General features: G+C 38.6%; 1 protein-coding gene across 1 annotated transcript in view; it reads left to right on the top strand.

Moving 5' to 3' along the window:
- Positions 1–3,138: 3,138 nt before the first annotated feature.
- Prp8 (pre-mRNA processing factor 8) overlaps positions 3,139–18,332 on the top strand; it is a 39,825-nt gene continuing 24,631 nt past the window's right edge. Inside the window, exons 1-11 of the mRNA XM_089636864.1 lie at positions 3,139–3,243; positions 6,175–6,429; positions 7,623–8,511; positions 9,349–9,602; positions 9,847–10,009; positions 10,687–10,904; positions 11,917–12,143; positions 13,605–13,749; positions 15,029–15,210; positions 16,632–16,838; positions 17,374–17,664. Coding sequence (XP_089492990.1) covers positions 6,183–6,429; positions 7,623–8,511; positions 9,349–9,602; positions 9,847–10,009; positions 10,687–10,904; positions 11,917–12,143; positions 13,605–13,749; positions 15,029–15,210; positions 16,632–16,838; positions 17,374–17,664 — 2,823 coding nt within the window. The 5' untranslated portion in view covers positions 3,139–3,243; positions 6,175–6,182. The remainder of the gene's footprint in view (positions 3,244–6,174; positions 6,430–7,622; positions 8,512–9,348; positions 9,603–9,846; positions 10,010–10,686; positions 10,905–11,916; positions 12,144–13,604; positions 13,750–15,028; positions 15,211–16,631; positions 16,839–17,373; positions 17,665–18,332) is intronic.

The raw sequence follows: 18,332 nt of genomic DNA, 5'->3' as shown, positions 1-18,332 counted from the left end.
GCCCATGGGTCCTAATGTTTGCCATAGATAAAAGTCTGTAACTGAAAAATATACGTCACTACTACACATACTCACCATCGACTAGGATAGAAACTATAAAAAAGGCGTAACCATAGACAATATAATTCTCATTCGGAGCCAACCCATTGGCTAGCCTAAAATCGGCCAATGACAGCGGCCTATAAACATGCATGAAGTTCGTGACAGCGGCCTATAAACAGGCATGAAGTTCGTATTGGTTTGTGGAAAATATACGTCACAAGTCACCCATAGAGATTACCGTGTCTTTTTTTCTGACCCACTTTTTTCTCGGAGTTATACCCCCGATCCCATAGACTGCCATAGATATACCCGATTCCCGCAGATTTATTTTTATTTAGTCGTTGGCATAAATCAACTATGTCGTTGGATTGGATTGGGATGGATAGCATACTGTACAAAGCATTAGTACGATTTTGTATGAATGGCATTGAAGCCAAATCTAGGGTCACGAGAAATCAACATTTTTTAAATGATTTGTGTGCAAAGGGCTGCATAATAAAATATTATTATTTTATATGTATGTAATTAATGCATTTATAACGGCTAATTTGATTTATCTGGTATTTTATGAGACAAGGAATGGGATTTGTCCATAAGTAGTTTTTGGCATTTTTCATACATCTTCTCCCTCACACCGCGGCTTCAAATTATTTTCAAATAGCTTCGTCCAGGGCTTTTTAGGTTAATTATAAAAACAGGTCTTAGCAAATAGCTATTTCACATGTCATATCCAAACATTTTTATCTGATAAACTTATTATGAATAATGTACAATACGAACTCAATGATTTAGCTGTTGGTTTATTCTCAAAGTTGAACACGATTACAGTAATTCAGCACAATAATTTTTAACTTATTGTTATTTGTTGAGCATAAGATCTTTGATTTTGGGGTTAAGGCTGCATAATAAAATATTATAATTTTATATGTATGTAATTAATGCATTCATAACGGCTAATTTGATTTATCTGGTATTTTATGAGACAAGGAATGGGATTTGTCCATAAGTAGTTTTTGGCATTTTTCATACATCTTCTCCCTCACACCGCGGCTTCAAATTATTTTCGAATAGCTTCGTCCAGGGCTTTTTAGGTTAATTATAAAAACAGGTCTTAGCAAATAGCTATTTCACATGTCATATCCAAACATTTTTATCTGATAAACTTATTATTTTAACCGTTATTTTTTGTTATTGCTTGTTACAAATTTTAAACACTTCTGTGAAAAATTCTCCTTAAAGCCTTAAAGACAAATTCTTGGCCGCTCATCTCACTAGGAAATTAGTGTCTCGATATTCCGCGACAGTTCCCCAATTGATCTGACAAACTGAACATATAATTTGTGTAGGCCACTCCCACTTTTGGTGATAACTATGCTTAAACATGCGGACATAAAACGAATTTCTCTGAAATTAGATTAAATTACACCAGTTTATATGAGAAATAAATTTCAATCCTGTCCAATTTGGATTTTTGCTCGGTTGTTAACGCGGATGACGCCAGTACTTGGGGTGGTTCAATTCTCAGTTAAACCACATTTTCGAAAGTTTTAAAATACATTTTAAAATCTCATAGCAGTTAAGAGCATAGCCAGAAGAGGAAGGTTCAGTCCTTAGTCAAACCAAAAAATGAGGTACCGATATTTTGTGGGAGAAGGGAGTGGAATATAAATGAACACGAAAAAGACTGAAGACACCGAAAAAGCACAGTGGGCGATTTTTTTTCTAGGTTGGAGCGCAAACCAACAAACGCTTTCGATTTTTGTTTTTCGGAAAGTCAATATCCCAACGATATTTAGACGGTAGTCTTTCAATATTTACTATTGTGGAAATCTTTTTGTACTGTTTTAAACGGAAGCTTTTAAAACATATCAGCTTAACAAGCTAGTAGCCGAGTGAACAAACACGTCAGATTCCCGCCTAGGCGTCGCGAGTTCAATATAATGCTAGCTTAGCCCTCTATCATTGCACAAATATGATTTTTCTAGCCCTGTATCCTCAATGTGTATCGTGTTGGCACTTAGCTGAGGCTTCCTCCCAGTTTGGGGTCCTATGGAAAATTTTATACATTTATTTCCAAGTCCTGTGTCCGCAAAGTCTACCATTTTTACAGCACCCCCAAAGCTGACATGGGGCCTATTCTGAATCTTTCAAAAAGACCATGCCACCGGTTTAGCCACGTCACAAACCCATATTAACTCTTCCCTTACGGTGTATACACCGGGTAAATATTTATACATTGTAATTATTTCATCCAATCCATAGATGTATTACGGAGGAGAATACCTGAAGTACAAACTCTTTATTTAGTATATTTACAGAGATATTTTAGTAACTAGGGACGATGTTCACTCAGTTGACAGCACCGGAAAGGAAAGGTTAAACCACGAACTATCTGCTTTGATACCCCAAATATAGTAGAGTAGGCCTCCTGTTATGCAAGGATCTTATTTGTTGTCAACCCCCAGATATTTATTGGTTAGGGCCTTAGGCCGAGACCTTTTAGGGCCTAGGCGGAAGTCCTGCCCCGACAAAGACGATGCATTTTATGACACTAAGCTAGTCAAATTTATGACGGCAAATTATTGTAGTGAAATATTTCAAGCAACCCTTTAATTTATTGTAGGTATGTACTTTAATAATAAATAATAGAGGGGCCAGCAGGGGGGGGATACCATTACAAAAAATACTGATATACGGGCCCATAATGCTTTTGTTTCTAACTAACTACGTGCTAGTTAGAAACGAAATATAAATATTTTTCTAACCATACTAAGTAAAATATTATGGCCCCGTATATCAGCAAAACCTCCTACATAAGTTTTTGATATCAGTATATCAGTCAGTCCCTATCTTCGCTATGAGAGATATTTTATTCTGTCAAGTTGCTACCTGGTAGGATACAATTACAAAAAAAAATCCGATTTACGGGGCCTATAAAGAACACCAGAGTTCAGCACAAAGATAGCATATTAGCTAGATTTTTTCGCGGTTGCATTCCATTACGTGCGACCGCTAAATATTTATTGTGGATTTTATCGCAATCACAATATCACAGAATATTCACAACACAATGGCAATACCTAAAATTATTAAACACAAATTACAAATGGCCGCACGTTTTCGTTTGAGAAACGTTTCTATACGATGCTTCAATCAATGAATGTAAATTGAAATAAAAATCAGTTTTATAGTGCTTACGTGGTAAGAAACTTTATGATTAATCCCAAGTTGTGGTTTTTGCTCCCGGCATCTCGGTAATATAATGGGATCACCGCGTGATATTTCCGTAAATATATTTGCACTTTTGGAAAACATGTTATTAGCTGTGAATTCCAACATTTGCAATGTATTAAATAAGTCAAAACTCTAAAACCTCTGTTTGGTTTAACTTCTGTTGTATTTTGTTCTTATAAAGTCTACTGTTTAGTCGAAATAACAATATGCATGCCGGCTAAGCCGATATATATTCTGTGGCATTGGTAATTTTATATTTCTTTCTACGCCACAGCTCTGTAAATTATACCGTATTGGTGAATAATGTACAATACGAACTCAATGATTTAGCTGTTGGTTTATTCTCAAAGTTGAACACGATTACAGTAATTCAGCACAATAATTTTTAACTTATTGTTATTTGTTGAGCATAAGATCTTTGATTTTGGGGTTAAGTACCTAAAAATCAGTTGGTTTCTCACTCTATCCATAATATTAAATTATGGGAAGAATATTCAGTGGAAATTGCTTTTATTTTCTGTTGTACCCGGGACTATTTTTAAATGGTTAATGTTATCCTACAAATTGGTTCAATAATAATAATTGGATGACTTGTATAGCGCCGTTTTTGTGCAAAATCACCTCAGCGCCCTCGCTGTGGGTGTTGTGAAACCATTATTGCACAGTATAACCATGATAATGAATTGTAACATCATAACAGAATCCCATTGGGAAGAACTATATGTTTAGATACAATTGTTGACATACCCATGTTAGTTTTATTTTCTATTTTGGTCCACTTATGATTTCATTTTGTACACTGCCCGTGCTTTTAACGGTCAACTAGATTGCAATTAACTTTGTTTTCTTATCTTGACATACTCCTGAATATTTCAATTCACTTCTGCTTGCTTTTTATTTTTTCCTTTCACTCCTTTGGCTCTTGATTGAATTCTTTTCATTTCACTTATGTTCTCACTTTGCACTATACTTCTATTTTCTGCATTTCCTCTCACTCCCCTTAACCTTTTCTATGCGTCATTAATTTGTATCACTTCGTTCACACGCGGGGCTATTTATTATCAATCTAATTTATGACTTTACAATAATCACGCATGGATTTTAAAATTTGTTTTAAAAAATACGTCGCTTATGTCTTGAATTATCTTTTCAAGTATAAATAAACAATCCGAACATCAATGGGGCTTGATAAAAATTCGAAGTATATATTCATAATGTAACTGATATGGTATGCCCGGGCGGCCATGTTTATTTCAAGGTTAACGATACACATGATTATAAACATGCCGGAGTAGAGCTCTTCAACTGTGGTGCGATGTAAGTGGTTGATTTATGGGTGCGATGTCGCGTTTGACTGGATACATGAAATATTGACACACTTAAAAAGGTTCATATAATAAAAAATAACTACACTTAAATTTACAAAAATAATGAATTTATTATGATAATTTTTCTGTTATTATGTCACCGTAAATATGTATCACTCAATATATTTTTTTATCGTGATTTTGAAACAGTTCTCAACGCATAACGGCAGAATCATGGCTTTCATGTATTTCAGCAGCTTCGCAATTATTATCGACATCACTGTCACTAATTTCAAAATCTGAATCTATTTCTAAAGTAGCACCAAATATTTCTTCGTCATTAAGACCACGACCCGACATTTTGTATTTTGGCAATAAAAATACTTTCAAGAATTGATAAAAAGTCAAACTTGTACAACTTTACACTTGATTTTTCACTATAAAAAAGTTTTAACCACGTATCTTTATTTGAAAATAATCTAACACTGACGATATTTTATATTTCTTCAATAGTTTGAATGAATGTATGTAACTGAACTTATTTTAAAATATGATAAATTAGATTTAATGTACACTGTAATTAAAATAGTTCATATCCACGAAAAAGCAAACAATAATTCGATAAAACAATGTAATCTACACGGCGAGCGTCTCTGTTTGAGAATCTTATAAAATGCGCCTGCGCAATAACGTGTGTAAAGACGCGGGAAGAATTCAAACTGATTCATTTTTCGCTCTGAGTTGGAAGATCCCTTCAAATCTTTGTATCGATGATTAGGATACGTATTATGGATAAATATCGTAAGATGTCAGTAGTGTAAAGATGTGAGATTTTTTAAGAGTATAAGTTTTACCGTGCTCAAGCATGTTTCATACCCATAACGCCGAAGAAACTTTGCGTCGCACAGATGTGCCACCCGCGTACAGGGCATGTACAGTGCGTCGCAGGCGTGCGTCTCCCGCAGAGAAAAGGTTAAACCACTTTTACAGGTACTCTCTTTCACACGAAAGAGGAAAAGGAAACATTGCGCATGTAATGCGGTGGTGCACAACCCACGGCCAATACCGTTTAAAAACTAGATAATATCCAATACTGATATACCGACGTTTTCAGAGTCAAACAAAAGTGGTTGTGACACGGCTCTCGTGATTTCAGAAGCAGAGTGCACATACTGGGCAAATTGCTGAATTTCACTAAACGTCAAAACTAGCTTTCGTAACCTCACTCACAACTGCTGTAATTTTTTGTTGACTTGTTCCTAGCATTGATCTAAAGCACATGCATTGTTGCAAAATGTCTGACACAAGTCACCATAACACTTTATCTTTATTTATTAATTGCACCGCCATGTTTAGTGTCGATGGTGAGAGTGGTAACGACTTCTTGTTTACAAAAGGTCGACAATGTGTGCCTGTGTGTGTACCTTTGCGCAGATGTAACATGGCAGTCGCCAGATACTAGAATCGTCTAGTGTTGGAAACTTGCGTATCCCTGTGGAAGAAGAGCCTATCTCTATTTTCCAATGTTTCTCTTCACATACTTATAATTTATAAAAGTATTCATTCCATTGAGATAGTGTAATTGTTACAGATATTGCCATGTCGCTTCCGCCCTACATCCTGGGCGGCAACGCGGCGTGGGCGGCCATGGTGGCGCAGCAGCAACAGCAGCTGGTGGTGGCGGCCCAACAGCAGCAGCAGAGACAGGCGGCGGCCGTGGCAGCGCAGCAGCACCAACAGCTACAGCAGCAGTTGGCGCACCACATGCTGCACGCACAGCAGCACCAACACCAGCCCCCGCTGCCCAAGGCCGACGTGCTCACCGAGGAGAAGCTGCAGGAGAAAGGTATTTCATTCATTATAATTATATTTACTTTTCCATCAGTGGCGAGGTCGCTGGAAATACCGAAAACCCTTTTCGATTGAGAAGACAGACTCCTCCGATTACTTCTCACTCCAGAAGATCGATAGAAACTTTAATGGCAATTGGCCGATGTGGGATATGCCCATCTAGTACACGACCCCCATGAGAGACAGCCTGGGTTTTTTACTTCCTCGTAAACTTCATCAATTGGAGAAGGTGCATCCACAGCCGCTGTGACCACATAAAGGACAGGTTGGGTCTCAAAAAAGTTGGCGATGTGTGAATGCGGAGCGGTGCAGACCACCGAACATGTGGTTAACGAATACCCGCTTCAGTTCCATTCAGTTCCCGGCGGGATTGATGAGGTCTACAGGGCTCCGCCTGAGGCCCTAAACTGTCTTGCAGACCTAGATGTTCCCCTCTGACCTCCCCAACACACGAAAGAAGAAGTGGCTGAATTGGCGTTGTGTCTGGTTCTCACCCAGGAGTCCTTTCAATTCCTCGGCTGGCAAGTCCTCCATTACGAAACAAGCAACGTTTTCCGTTTAGTGTGATGGTAGTATGAGATGTACTGAGCCTGTCTCACTAGGAACTCCGCTAGAAGAAACTAGAAGCTCTGTTGAGAGCAGGCGCAGGCACAATTTATAACATAGGCATTTTACAGCAAAATGAACAACAATATTACACCCAAAATAAAAGACAATCAACATTGTACAATTGAAAATACATATTTTTTAAAAAACTGGTTTTAATAAAATCATTGATATTTGACTGTCTTGGCCGATGATCTAAGAATTGGTATCTACATAATTTGTATTTAGAATAATTTGTGTTCTGTCTAAAGACCACCATTCTGAAACCAAACGTAGCTTGAAATGGCTTTAGCCAGATTTTAATAGCAAGATACTTTCCAATGTCCTACTTCCCATCTCCTTCCAATGGGGAATACCATAGTTTAACGGACTCTGGGTAGTTTGGACTCTTGCATTATGCACATGAAAGCATCATTGCAACAAATCAGTTCTTGTAAAATCTCTTGCAGTGTTATTTTTTTAACAAAGTGCACTCCCAAATAAGGTTCTAGATGGGAAACCGATGTATCCGCTGAGTGTAATGCATCTCATCTTGTACACCGCCTTTTGTAGTAATTAATTACTAATGTTTTTGTCTCACAGCTCAAAAATGGCAACAGCTCCAGACAAAACGCTTCTCGGAGAAGAGAAAGTTTGGATTTGTCGACGCACAAAAAGAAGATATGCCACCAGAACACATTAGGAAGATTATACGCGATCACGGAGACATGACGAGCAGGAAATACCGCCACGATAAGAGAGTCTACCTCGGAGCGCTCAAATATATGCCCCACGCAGTCATGAAGCTGCTTGAAAATATGCCCATGCCCTGGGAACAAATTAGAGACGTTAAAGTCCTATATCACATCACGGGAGCCATTACTTTTGTCAATGAAATCCCATGGGTGATTGAGCCAGTCTACATTGCGCAATGGGGCACAATGTGGATAATGATGAGACGTGAAAAGCGAGACCGTCGGCACTTTAAACGCATGAGATTCCCTCCGTTTGACGATGAAGAACCTCCTCTAGACTACGCCGACAACGTCCTGGACGTGGAACCCCTGGAACCTATCCAAATAGAATTAGACTCCGATGAAGACGCAAGTGTCGCTACTTGGTTCTATGATCACAAACCTCTCATAGGAACCCAGTTTGTTAATGGATCGACTTACAGAAAATGGTGCCTGTCTCTACCCCAAATGGCAACTTTATATCGATTAGCCAATCAGTTACTCACGGATCTAGTGGATTATAATTACTTCTATCTCTTTGATTCCAAGAGTTTCTTCACGGCTAAAGCTTTGAACATGGCCATACCTGGAGGACCCAAGTTTGAGCCTCTAGTCAAAGACAACAGCGCCGGAGATGAGGACTGGAATGAATTCAACGATATCAACAAGATTATCATCAGACAGCCGATCCGGACAGAGTACAGAATTGCATTCCCGTATCTTTACAACAACCTGCCGCATTATGTACAACTTTCATGGTCAGTATATTTTATTTTCATTGATTATTTGTGCCGAAGCTATTTTTTTCTGTTGACCACACTACACAACAATCTCTTGTCCATTTTGCATTCCGATTGTTATTCGATTTGTGGAATATTAAACAAATTTATTGCAATCTTTGATATTCCCTGCTTTTTAAAGCATACTAAGTGGGTGCTGAAACTTGCAAACATAAACATTTATAACTGACGAAAATAATATCGATAACAACTCTTCACCTTAATTGGACAGGGTTCTAATTTCACTTTACCTTATTCTGAGATATGAAATGTCAAAGTTTGCAAAGACAATTTCTCATGATTTATTTACCGATTTCTGATTTTGAGGTTGAATCTTGTGTAAAGTATTTTAGTTTAACATATTTTAAAGGAAAATATTTAAATATCATATGCATGGTGGGCGGTCCGCCGCTTGTGGATTTGATTTTATAGAAAACTAGAGTTTTATTATGAAACTGATGAAATTTTTTAAACTTAACCTACAAAAAAAGAGAAAGGTCACTGTCTACATTAGATTTATAAAAAAAATTGTGTAAAGCCCGGGCAATGCCGGGGACTTCTTTTGTTTTTGAAAGGCTATCCCAAGGCAATTATTTTATAAATACTTTAAGCTTCACAAATCATACAATTATTTTAACATCCCGTGATTTTCACAGGTTTGCCCTAGTCCCTAACAAAATTAAATAAATATTTATTGATTCTTATTTTTCGTGACTTATGATAATAACAATCTAAAACAAACGTAGGTAGCCCCATGTGCGAACTTAGACTTCCCTTAATTTATGTAAAACATGATAATTTATGTGTTTGTTTTAGGTACCACACTCCAAATGTGGTCTTCATCAAGACCGAAGATCCAGATTTACCAGCGTTTTACTTTGATCCGCTGATCAATCCCATATCCCACCGTCACGCCGTCAAGTCACTGGAGCCAGTCATTGAGGATGACACTGACTTTGTGCTTCCGGAAGAAGTAATGCCATTCCTTCAGGAGATTGCTCTCTACACAGATAATACGGCTAATGGAATTTCACTGCTGTGGGCACCTAGACCTTTCAATATGAGATCCGGTATGATATTGTTACTTAATCTGGACTTTGGCACAGTTTTTTCTAAATTACAATTTTTATTTCTATTTCCTATTCGTAGATTCATTGCTTTGACAATGTGTCTCCAGAGCCCGGGCATCCTTTCTTGCACTACTTCAGATGGAGAAATAAGACAGAGACAGGAAAGACCTGTGGGATGTTTTTAAAATAACAGCTGTTAATGAATATATGAACAGTGTTAATTTTATTTTCTTTATGCTGTTAGGTCGCTGTCGTCGTGCGATAGACGTCCCCATCGTGAAGACCTGGTACAAGGAGCACTGTCCCCCTGGACAGCCGGTCAAGGTGCGCGTCTCCTACCAGAAGCTGCTCAAGTACTACGTCCTCAACTCCCTCAAGCACAGGGCGCCCAAGCCACAGAAGAAGAGGTAACAATACTAATACGTAATGTCTGCCTTTGTTGTTATGATGTGGCCTCTCATCTTTGGCATGTCTTGCTCTCTATAGCAAGTTTCATGAATGCAAACGGGAGGTAGATTAAATTAGTGTACTGATAATGCCTTCGGTGTCCACACCATAAATGTCTGGATCCCATCCTCGTAAGGTGCAACAAATGAAATTATGTTTTTTAAAATACCCCTAGACATGAGGAATTGCGGTTGTTGTGTAGGATCTTTTTTATGAATACAAATAAAGGAGAGAATAATTTGACGATATACCAAAATCGGCAAATCATTCCATGGCTGAGCTATATAAGAACAAACTGATAAAAAACAGTCTGTTCCTGTGAGGCAAAAACTGTGCAAATATTTACGTACTTGCTAAATGTGCCCCCATCAAATGTAGGGCGCATGTTCCCAGCTACGCATTGGTTCCGACGAAATCAATGACACTAGCGCCTTCCATCGAAGCAGCAGTATAACGTACACATCTTTCTGCCCATTGTCTCATACATACTTTTCTATTATTCTGACTCTTAACATGACCCGACTCAAGAATTTGTATTACTCGATCGTGCCATATCTTCGGAGGGTGACCCTGACTTTAAAATCATGTATTTTATAAGAGTGCTGAGTATATATGTAAATCTTTTATTTCTTTCCAGATACCTGTTCCGATCCTTCAAGTCCACCAAGTTCTTCCAGACCACCACCCTGGACTGGGTGGAGGCGGGACTGCAGGTGTGTCGCCAAGGGTACAACATGCTCAACCTGCTCATCCACCGCAAGAACCTCAACTACCTGCATCTCGACTACAACTTCAATCTCAAACCCGTCAAGACGCTCACCACCAAGGAGAGGAAGAAGTCCCGTTTCGGAAATGGTAAGAATTTTTTTAGTCTAATTATAAATAAGTATATTATGGCTGGAAAGTGAATTGTTTGTAATGTTAAACGGTTGAGATGGACAATGGTTCTAACCTCCATCAGACAATCTCCACAGCAAAACAGATTTGAACAAGTAATAAATATGGTGTCTTATCTTATTTTTTAATGGTGCATTTTTCAATGGTCCATAGAGCATGATGAATACAAAATTGCGTGCTGAAAATAGTTTTATTGACCCAGACAGTGAGTGAGAATTTTTCAGCGTTTTATGTATTTAGATTAAAGTATAGTAAGATTAAACTTTAGTGATTTCTTTTGTATTTTATTGACAAAAATGTTTAATGTTTGAATATAAATAGGATATTTTGAGATTACTCAAGGTGGTAATTACTTCTCCGTAAAATATACGTTGTTCTGCATTCATGCGAAAAATAGCCACAGAGGAACAATTAGTTTTTACATGCAAGTTAACCGCTCGACTTTCAAATGAATGATGTTTATTCCCGGTTATAACATGGGTCTTGGGTCTTGACCTGGCCTTGTATTTTTATTCATGATGTGAACAATTGGTTATTGGGATTACAAAATTATTATGATTTGTTTTCTCTTATTTATGCTGCACTGTCAACCTGTTCTCTGGGTCCTACACCCCGGCCACCTCCTTCATCTCCATTTCTTAGTTCCTACACCATTACATTATGGTTCCATAATAACTCATCAAAATGACAATTCAACACACCTTTAAAAGGTGATATAGATTCATCATTTTTTATAACTTTATAACAATTTTTATACGCGTGTTGAATTGTCATTTTGGTGAGTTATCCGGTCACCTTTCATTACATACGTCTTCTTCTGGGACTCACATCCTCTTTGCGTCGCTCCTCCAGGTTTCCCTGTCCTGCGCCACTTCAGTGGCCTCTACCGTCATTTCTTTCTCAGGCCCACTGGTCATCTTCGCTCTAAAATAGCACTCAAGTTAATTCAATTGTAATTTTATTCTTCCAGCCTTCCACTTGTGCCGCGAGATTCTGCGCCTCACCAAGCTGATCATCGACTCGCATGTGCAGTACCGTCTCAACAACGTCGACTCGTTCCAGCTGTCGGATGGGTTGCAGTACATCTTTGCGCACGTGGGACAGCTCACCGGCATGTACCGCTACAAATACAAGCTCATGCGACAAATACGCATGTGTAAGGATCTGAAGCATCTCATCTACTACAGGTTCAATACTGTGAGTCACGTTTTAAACTTTTAATAATTACATACTAAGTTTAGTTAATGTAAGGTTCAAGGCTTTGTTTCCTCACTAATATATTTAGCTCTTTGTTCATGTGAAGCAGATACTTTGTGATGTGACATTATAATTAAAAAATATATATAATTCTAAATAATAATGGCTTCTCCGAATTTGCCAACCTTCTCGTTGAAACACACCAAATGCTTTATAGAAATATGTGATCAGTTTACTACATAAAAACATGGATCAGACTGGATAACTTTGAGGTACTAGAACTACGTAAAGCCAAAAACATTAAAAAGCAATGTCATCAACAACCAAATCAACCTAAGTAAAAGTCTGATATTTAGGCTGTTCCTTATTGACAAAGAACACTCTCTTTCCAATCATTCATCTACTCCTACTGCCTCCTCCACTGGAACTCACTCCAATTTTTTGCAACCCTATGTGAAAGCATTCTTTATTGGATAGGTGTTTTGGTTTTGTTGGCATAAATACAGCAGATTCCCACTGTTTTGACCTAAATGGTTCCCATTTTGCATTGATTGTGAAGATATATTCATGTACAGATATGCAAGACCTCAGAGAATACGCTACACTAGTCTGTTTTAGGTTTCTGCTGTGATTGTAACTTCTTTGTCACGATTTTTTCAGCTTGTAGACTTTGTTTTGTAAACTTCATGAAGCATTTTTGGTGAAAAATCACCTCAGTGGTGCTCTTTCCAAGACTTGATGTACTTAAACAGAAATATGGTGATTGATAAAAAATGTAATGATGAATAGCGCAGGAGTCCTGAAACTAACAGATAGATGTGTGTTGGTGGGCGCCAGGGACCTCTGACTTTGTCTCAGGGACCTCTGACTTGTCTCAGCGACCTCTGACTTGTCTCAGGGATCTCTGACTTGTCTCAGGGATCTCTGACTTGTCTCAGGGACCTCTGACTTGTCTCAGGGACCTCTGACTTGTCTCAGGGACCTCTGACTTGTCTCAGGGACCTCTGACTTGTCTCAGGGACCTCTGACTTGTCTCAGGGACCTCTGACTTGTCTCAGGGACCTCTGACTTGTCTCATGGACCTCTGACTTGTCTCAGGGACCTCTGACTTGTCTCAGGGACCTCTGACTTGTCTCAGGGACCTCTGACTTGTCTCAGGGACCTCTGACTTGTCTCAGGGACCTCTGACTTGTCTCAGGGACCTCTGACTTGTCTCAGGGACCTCTGCCTTGTCTCATGGACCTCTGACTTGTCTCAGGGACCTCTGACTTGTCTCAGGGACCTCTGACTTGTCTCAGGGACCTCTGACTTGTCTCAGGGACACTTCACTGGATCCTTGGCAACCAGAGAAAATGCTTTCTGAACATTCTACCACTGAAACCCATTAGTCAATCTCAACATTAATTAGAGAATGTCTTTACCAACATTGTCTCATGTAGAATACGTATATTTTCAACTCAGGGCCCCGTGTCCAAAGGTCCTGGTTGTGGAATTTGGGCCCCCGGATGGAGGGTTTGGTTATTCTTCATGAGAGGAATTACCCCCCTTTTGGAGAGGTGGCTTGGAAACTTGCTGTCCAGGCAGTTCGAGGGAAGACATTCTAAAGGTAAATATAATTTTTTTTCAAACAAATTTTGCTTTCTTTCTTTACTACATACATTGAAAATTTTAATTTTATTATGTAACCAAGTTATCCAAGAATGCTATCACAGATAAATTTTGAAACGTGCCATGATATTCTTACAATTTTCCAGAACAATATGATTTTAATAGCATTTTTTGCTGAAATGTATAGTTTCTTAGACAGCGTTATGTAATTTCGTTTTCCATCCCACTCTAATATATATATTTTTTGCTGAAGTGTATAGTTTCTTAGAGAGTGTTGTGTAATTTCTTTTTATCCCACTCTAATATAATTTTTTTTTTGCTCTAGTGTATAGTTTGACAGCGTTGTGTATTTTCTTTTCTATCCCATTCTATTATCATTTTTTCCAGAGGCGGCTCTAGGGATTCAGTCGTGGTAGGTCATTTGAAAAAAATGTGTGACTAATCTTTATTTGATATTGTGAAAAATGCCCATATATTATTAACTATATCAATTTGTTATAGAGTTTTAGAGTCGCGGACTCTAAATAAATATTATGTTAATATAATAAATTGGAAATAAATACACAATCCATGTACTTACGGCAAATTATTTTTAAGATATTAAGTTTTAATGTAGTTGTCCACAACATTAAAATAAATAAAATCAGTGTTTGATTCTATTTGACAATGATTTTTGACGTTTTTTGTTTTGTTTCATTCTAAATCGATAACAACATAAATAATTATTCTAATCCTTTCCCGAACTATGCAATTGAAAAACAACCATTGTTCCACACACTACAAGCGTGTAAAATGAAAAAACGACATTTGTTTATGTCACCATCTCTGTAAAACATATAATATTCACCGTGTTGTCTCCCCCACGGTCATGACCTAAGCGTCCCTAAACTTTCTTCGGAAGCTAATTTTTACTTCGACGAAAAATATAGTGCCATCTCGTTTATTCTATGGCGCGCGTAGGGACAGAAGATGCCAAATTGGACATTCTTTAAATTGACCCAGCGAATCATGTGGACTTGTGAATGAAAGCTTCTATTAGAGACAACAGATGTCACTGCTAGTCACTCGCCGCCGCCGCTGTTTCGCGTTACATTTTAAATGTTTTGATGCACATAATTGATTATTATATTTATTATTGTTGTCTTATAATTTTGGGGGGTCAAACACCAATTGACCTAAGGGAAGAACCGCCACTGATTTTTTCCCTTGTTTTGATGATCGTTTATGAAAGAAACATCATGGGTAGACTGACCCAAACCTCTTTTTGTGTTCTCCAGGAGTGGCCAAGACAGTGACGAAGCAGCGTGTGGAGTCCCACTTTGACCTGGAGCTGCGCGCCTCTGTGATGCACGACATCGTGGACATGATGCCAGAGGGGATCAAACAGAACAAGGCCCGCACCATTCTACAGCATCTCTCCGAGGCCTGGCGCTGCTGGAAGGCTAACATCCCCTGGAAGGTACCGTCACCTAACTGTCTCTGAGCAAGTCTAGAAGTTGTCAATTACTCCGTTATATACTCATACTCTGCACTGCATGCCCTCTAACAACACCACTATTATCAATTAGTTAAATATTGGGCAGGTAGAATTGATTGAATTTGGTAATCACCTCTTAGCAACCCCAAAATACTTCCTGTTTGACTCTGTGCAAAGGAGGGTGGTCTGTCTGATAATCAATCCATTTTTGACAGATCAATCTGTAGATCAGAAGCAGAGACGAAACATAGGTATGTTGAGTCGCTTTTAAATGTAGTTCAATGCTTGTTCCAGCAGCATTGATACCCTTTGCACTTGTGTACCAGTGAGAAATTCGGAGGACAAGAATGGTGCAACATCTGTTAACTGTAGATGTCGACAACATGAGAACAGATCGTTTGATCCTGTTGTTTAAAACAAGCTATTGGCATCAGTTTTTCCACCATCATTTAATCCTGACCTATTCAAGAACCACATAAACAAAACCATTCCTCCCTCAAGCCTAGGAGGACCTTACTAGCCGCAACCATAATTTAAAATATAATTTTTTTTTTTCTATAATGCGGAGATGTATGATTTGTTCAACGTTAAAAATAGAATTAATTATTTTCAGTACAGTTTGTCTCAAATATTTTTACTTGATTCCATAGATAAAATAAAAAAAAATTATCAAAGTGTATGATTACAAATTGGCGGGAATTTTTCATTGTCAGTTAAAAGTGGATTATTTATTTTTGTTGTTTGTTTTTGGGGTGTTATGCCGTGTTGCGCTAACTCCTTCTTTAGCCGACGTTTCGGACAGCGTTGCAGTGTCCATCATCAGGGCAAAAATGCTTTTGGCCGTGAAAATCTAAAAACTTACCTGGATTATTTATATTTTTTTTAATTCTATAAACGGCATAAAAAGTGAAGTGACGTTTTCCTACTAACTCCCTACACAAAAGGAATGTGTTTTCTAAATATCGAATTCTTTCAAAATTATGGATATTTCGAGTCAAAATGTTTCGGTAAAGTTTTTTGTTAATATTTTCATGTTTGATATTAAAATACTATTATTTCAAATTCAAACATCTCGTCATTAACTAGACAAAGACTATTTTGTCTAGTTTCTAAAATGGTATTTCTTTTTAAGAAAGCTTAAAAATAAGAAATATATATTATATTTAAAATACCTCAGAAGAATTCCGAAATTCTATGAAATTTCACCGTGCGGTTGGGATTTTTAATATTTTAATGCCTGAAGGGCTTAACTGCCTCCTGACGTCGCCCAATCGGATGGTAAAACAGTTTTTCTCCTGGCTTTACAGAGTATGAACAAGAGAGTTCTTATAAGTTATCATTTAAAATAAATCCTACACCTCAGTGCCCCGTGACTAAATGAAACGTTACATAATTCTCTCCAGGTTCCCGGCCTCCCGACGCCCATCGAGAATATGATCCTCCGCTACGTGAAGATGAAGGCCGACTGGTGGACCAACACGGCCCACTACAACAGGGAGAGGATCCGCCGAGGAGCCACCGTGGACAAGACTGTCTGCAAGAAGAATCTTGGCAGGCTGACCAGGCTGTACCTCAAGGCCGAGCAGGAGAGACAGCATAATTATTTGAAGGTTGGCATTACTACTTATTATGTGCATATCGTTAATATTGTTTCACTGTGATCTACACACAGTGAAGGTTGACTTTCTCTGCTTGGAAAAGTCTGTCTTTTGCCCATGATGCTATCTCTAAGCGGTTGGCATGATATATTTATTGATATTACAATCTTTTTTCCTTATCGTAAGCTTAAAAATTTCGCTCTCCACAGCAGTAAAGGGCCAGGGTATCTATTCCAGAGTCTCTACCACGAATTACTCGCTATGCGCCATCTACGAACGAAAATAAACTTTCAATTCTATCGATGTGCACTAATACATTCAAACATATCCTCTTTAAAATGATTTTCCTGCACATAATTGACAAATTATTATACATCCAGGGTTGGTATCCAGAATTCCACCATCAACTTATACCCTAGCCTCATTTGCATATTAATCCACACAGTAATATTACCTGCGTTTCCTGCTGCCTTTTTGCTTATGGTGGGGGAATAGTTAATATAGTGATTTGTTCAATCCCAATGTCTCACCAGTATCTTTTTTCCAGGACGGCCCCTACATCTCCCCCGAGGAGGCGGTGGCCATCTACACCACCACCGTGCACTGGCTGGAGTCCCGGCGCTTCGCCCCCATCCCCTTCCCGCCCCTCTCCTACAAGCACGACACCAAACTTCTGATCCTCGCCCTGGAGCGGCTGAAGGAGGCCTACAGTGTCAAGTCTCGCCTCAACCAGAGCCAGCGCGAAGAGCTGGGGCTCATTGAGCAGGCGTACGATAACCCTCACGAGGCACTCTCCAGGATTAAGAGACATCTGCTGACTCAGCGTGCCTTCAAGGAGGTGAGTTTCTGATCCTTTCCTTGTAGTTCTTGAAGGTTTACAAATCTCATCCACAATCCACAGGCAAAGAATGCAAGGTCGATGTAAGCGTAATGACTAAGATTAAGAAAGGGACGCTTCGATGGTTTCTGCATGTAGGGCGAATAAACAAAGAAAGGAGTATATATGATGGGAATGTGAATGGTAAAAGAAGTCGGGGATGCTCCAAAGACAAGTCATGTTGAAGTGAACGAAATACTTGAGCCTGGCCAAGTCAAGAGTCAGAATAACAGAAGAGTATGTGTGAGATGATGTATGAATGTGAATGAGGCAAGGAGTGTTGTTTTTTTATTTTTTTATTTATTTTTAATTTTTTTAATTTTTTATTTTTTTTTTTTTATTTTTTTTTTTATATTAACTCCACACAGGAGGCCCTGAAGAAAATAATTTCCCTCAGGGCCTATGTCACCTTTGGGGATGCTGTGTGGAGGGTCTTTTTGTGGAGAGGAAGGAGTGAACGTGGGTCTTGAAGAGTCCCATGTTGTAGGAGGGAGGAAACACAGAGGCCGGCAGTTGGTTCCACAGCCGAATTGTTGAACTTAAGAACGAATCGTGACTCTCAATGGATCTCTCAATGTGGCTCTCAATGTGACATTTGTACAACCGTGTACAATCGTTGGGCGCGCGTT

Source organism: Hesperophylax consimilis, chromosome 10 (genome assembly GCF_061612785.1).
Source record: "Hesperophylax consimilis isolate HC1 chromosome 10, BYU_Hcon_1.0, whole genome shotgun sequence".
Taxonomy (NCBI): Eukaryota; Metazoa; Arthropoda; class Insecta; order Trichoptera; family Limnephilidae; genus Hesperophylax; species Hesperophylax consimilis.
This window is presented reverse-complemented; position numbering and strand designations above follow the sequence as displayed.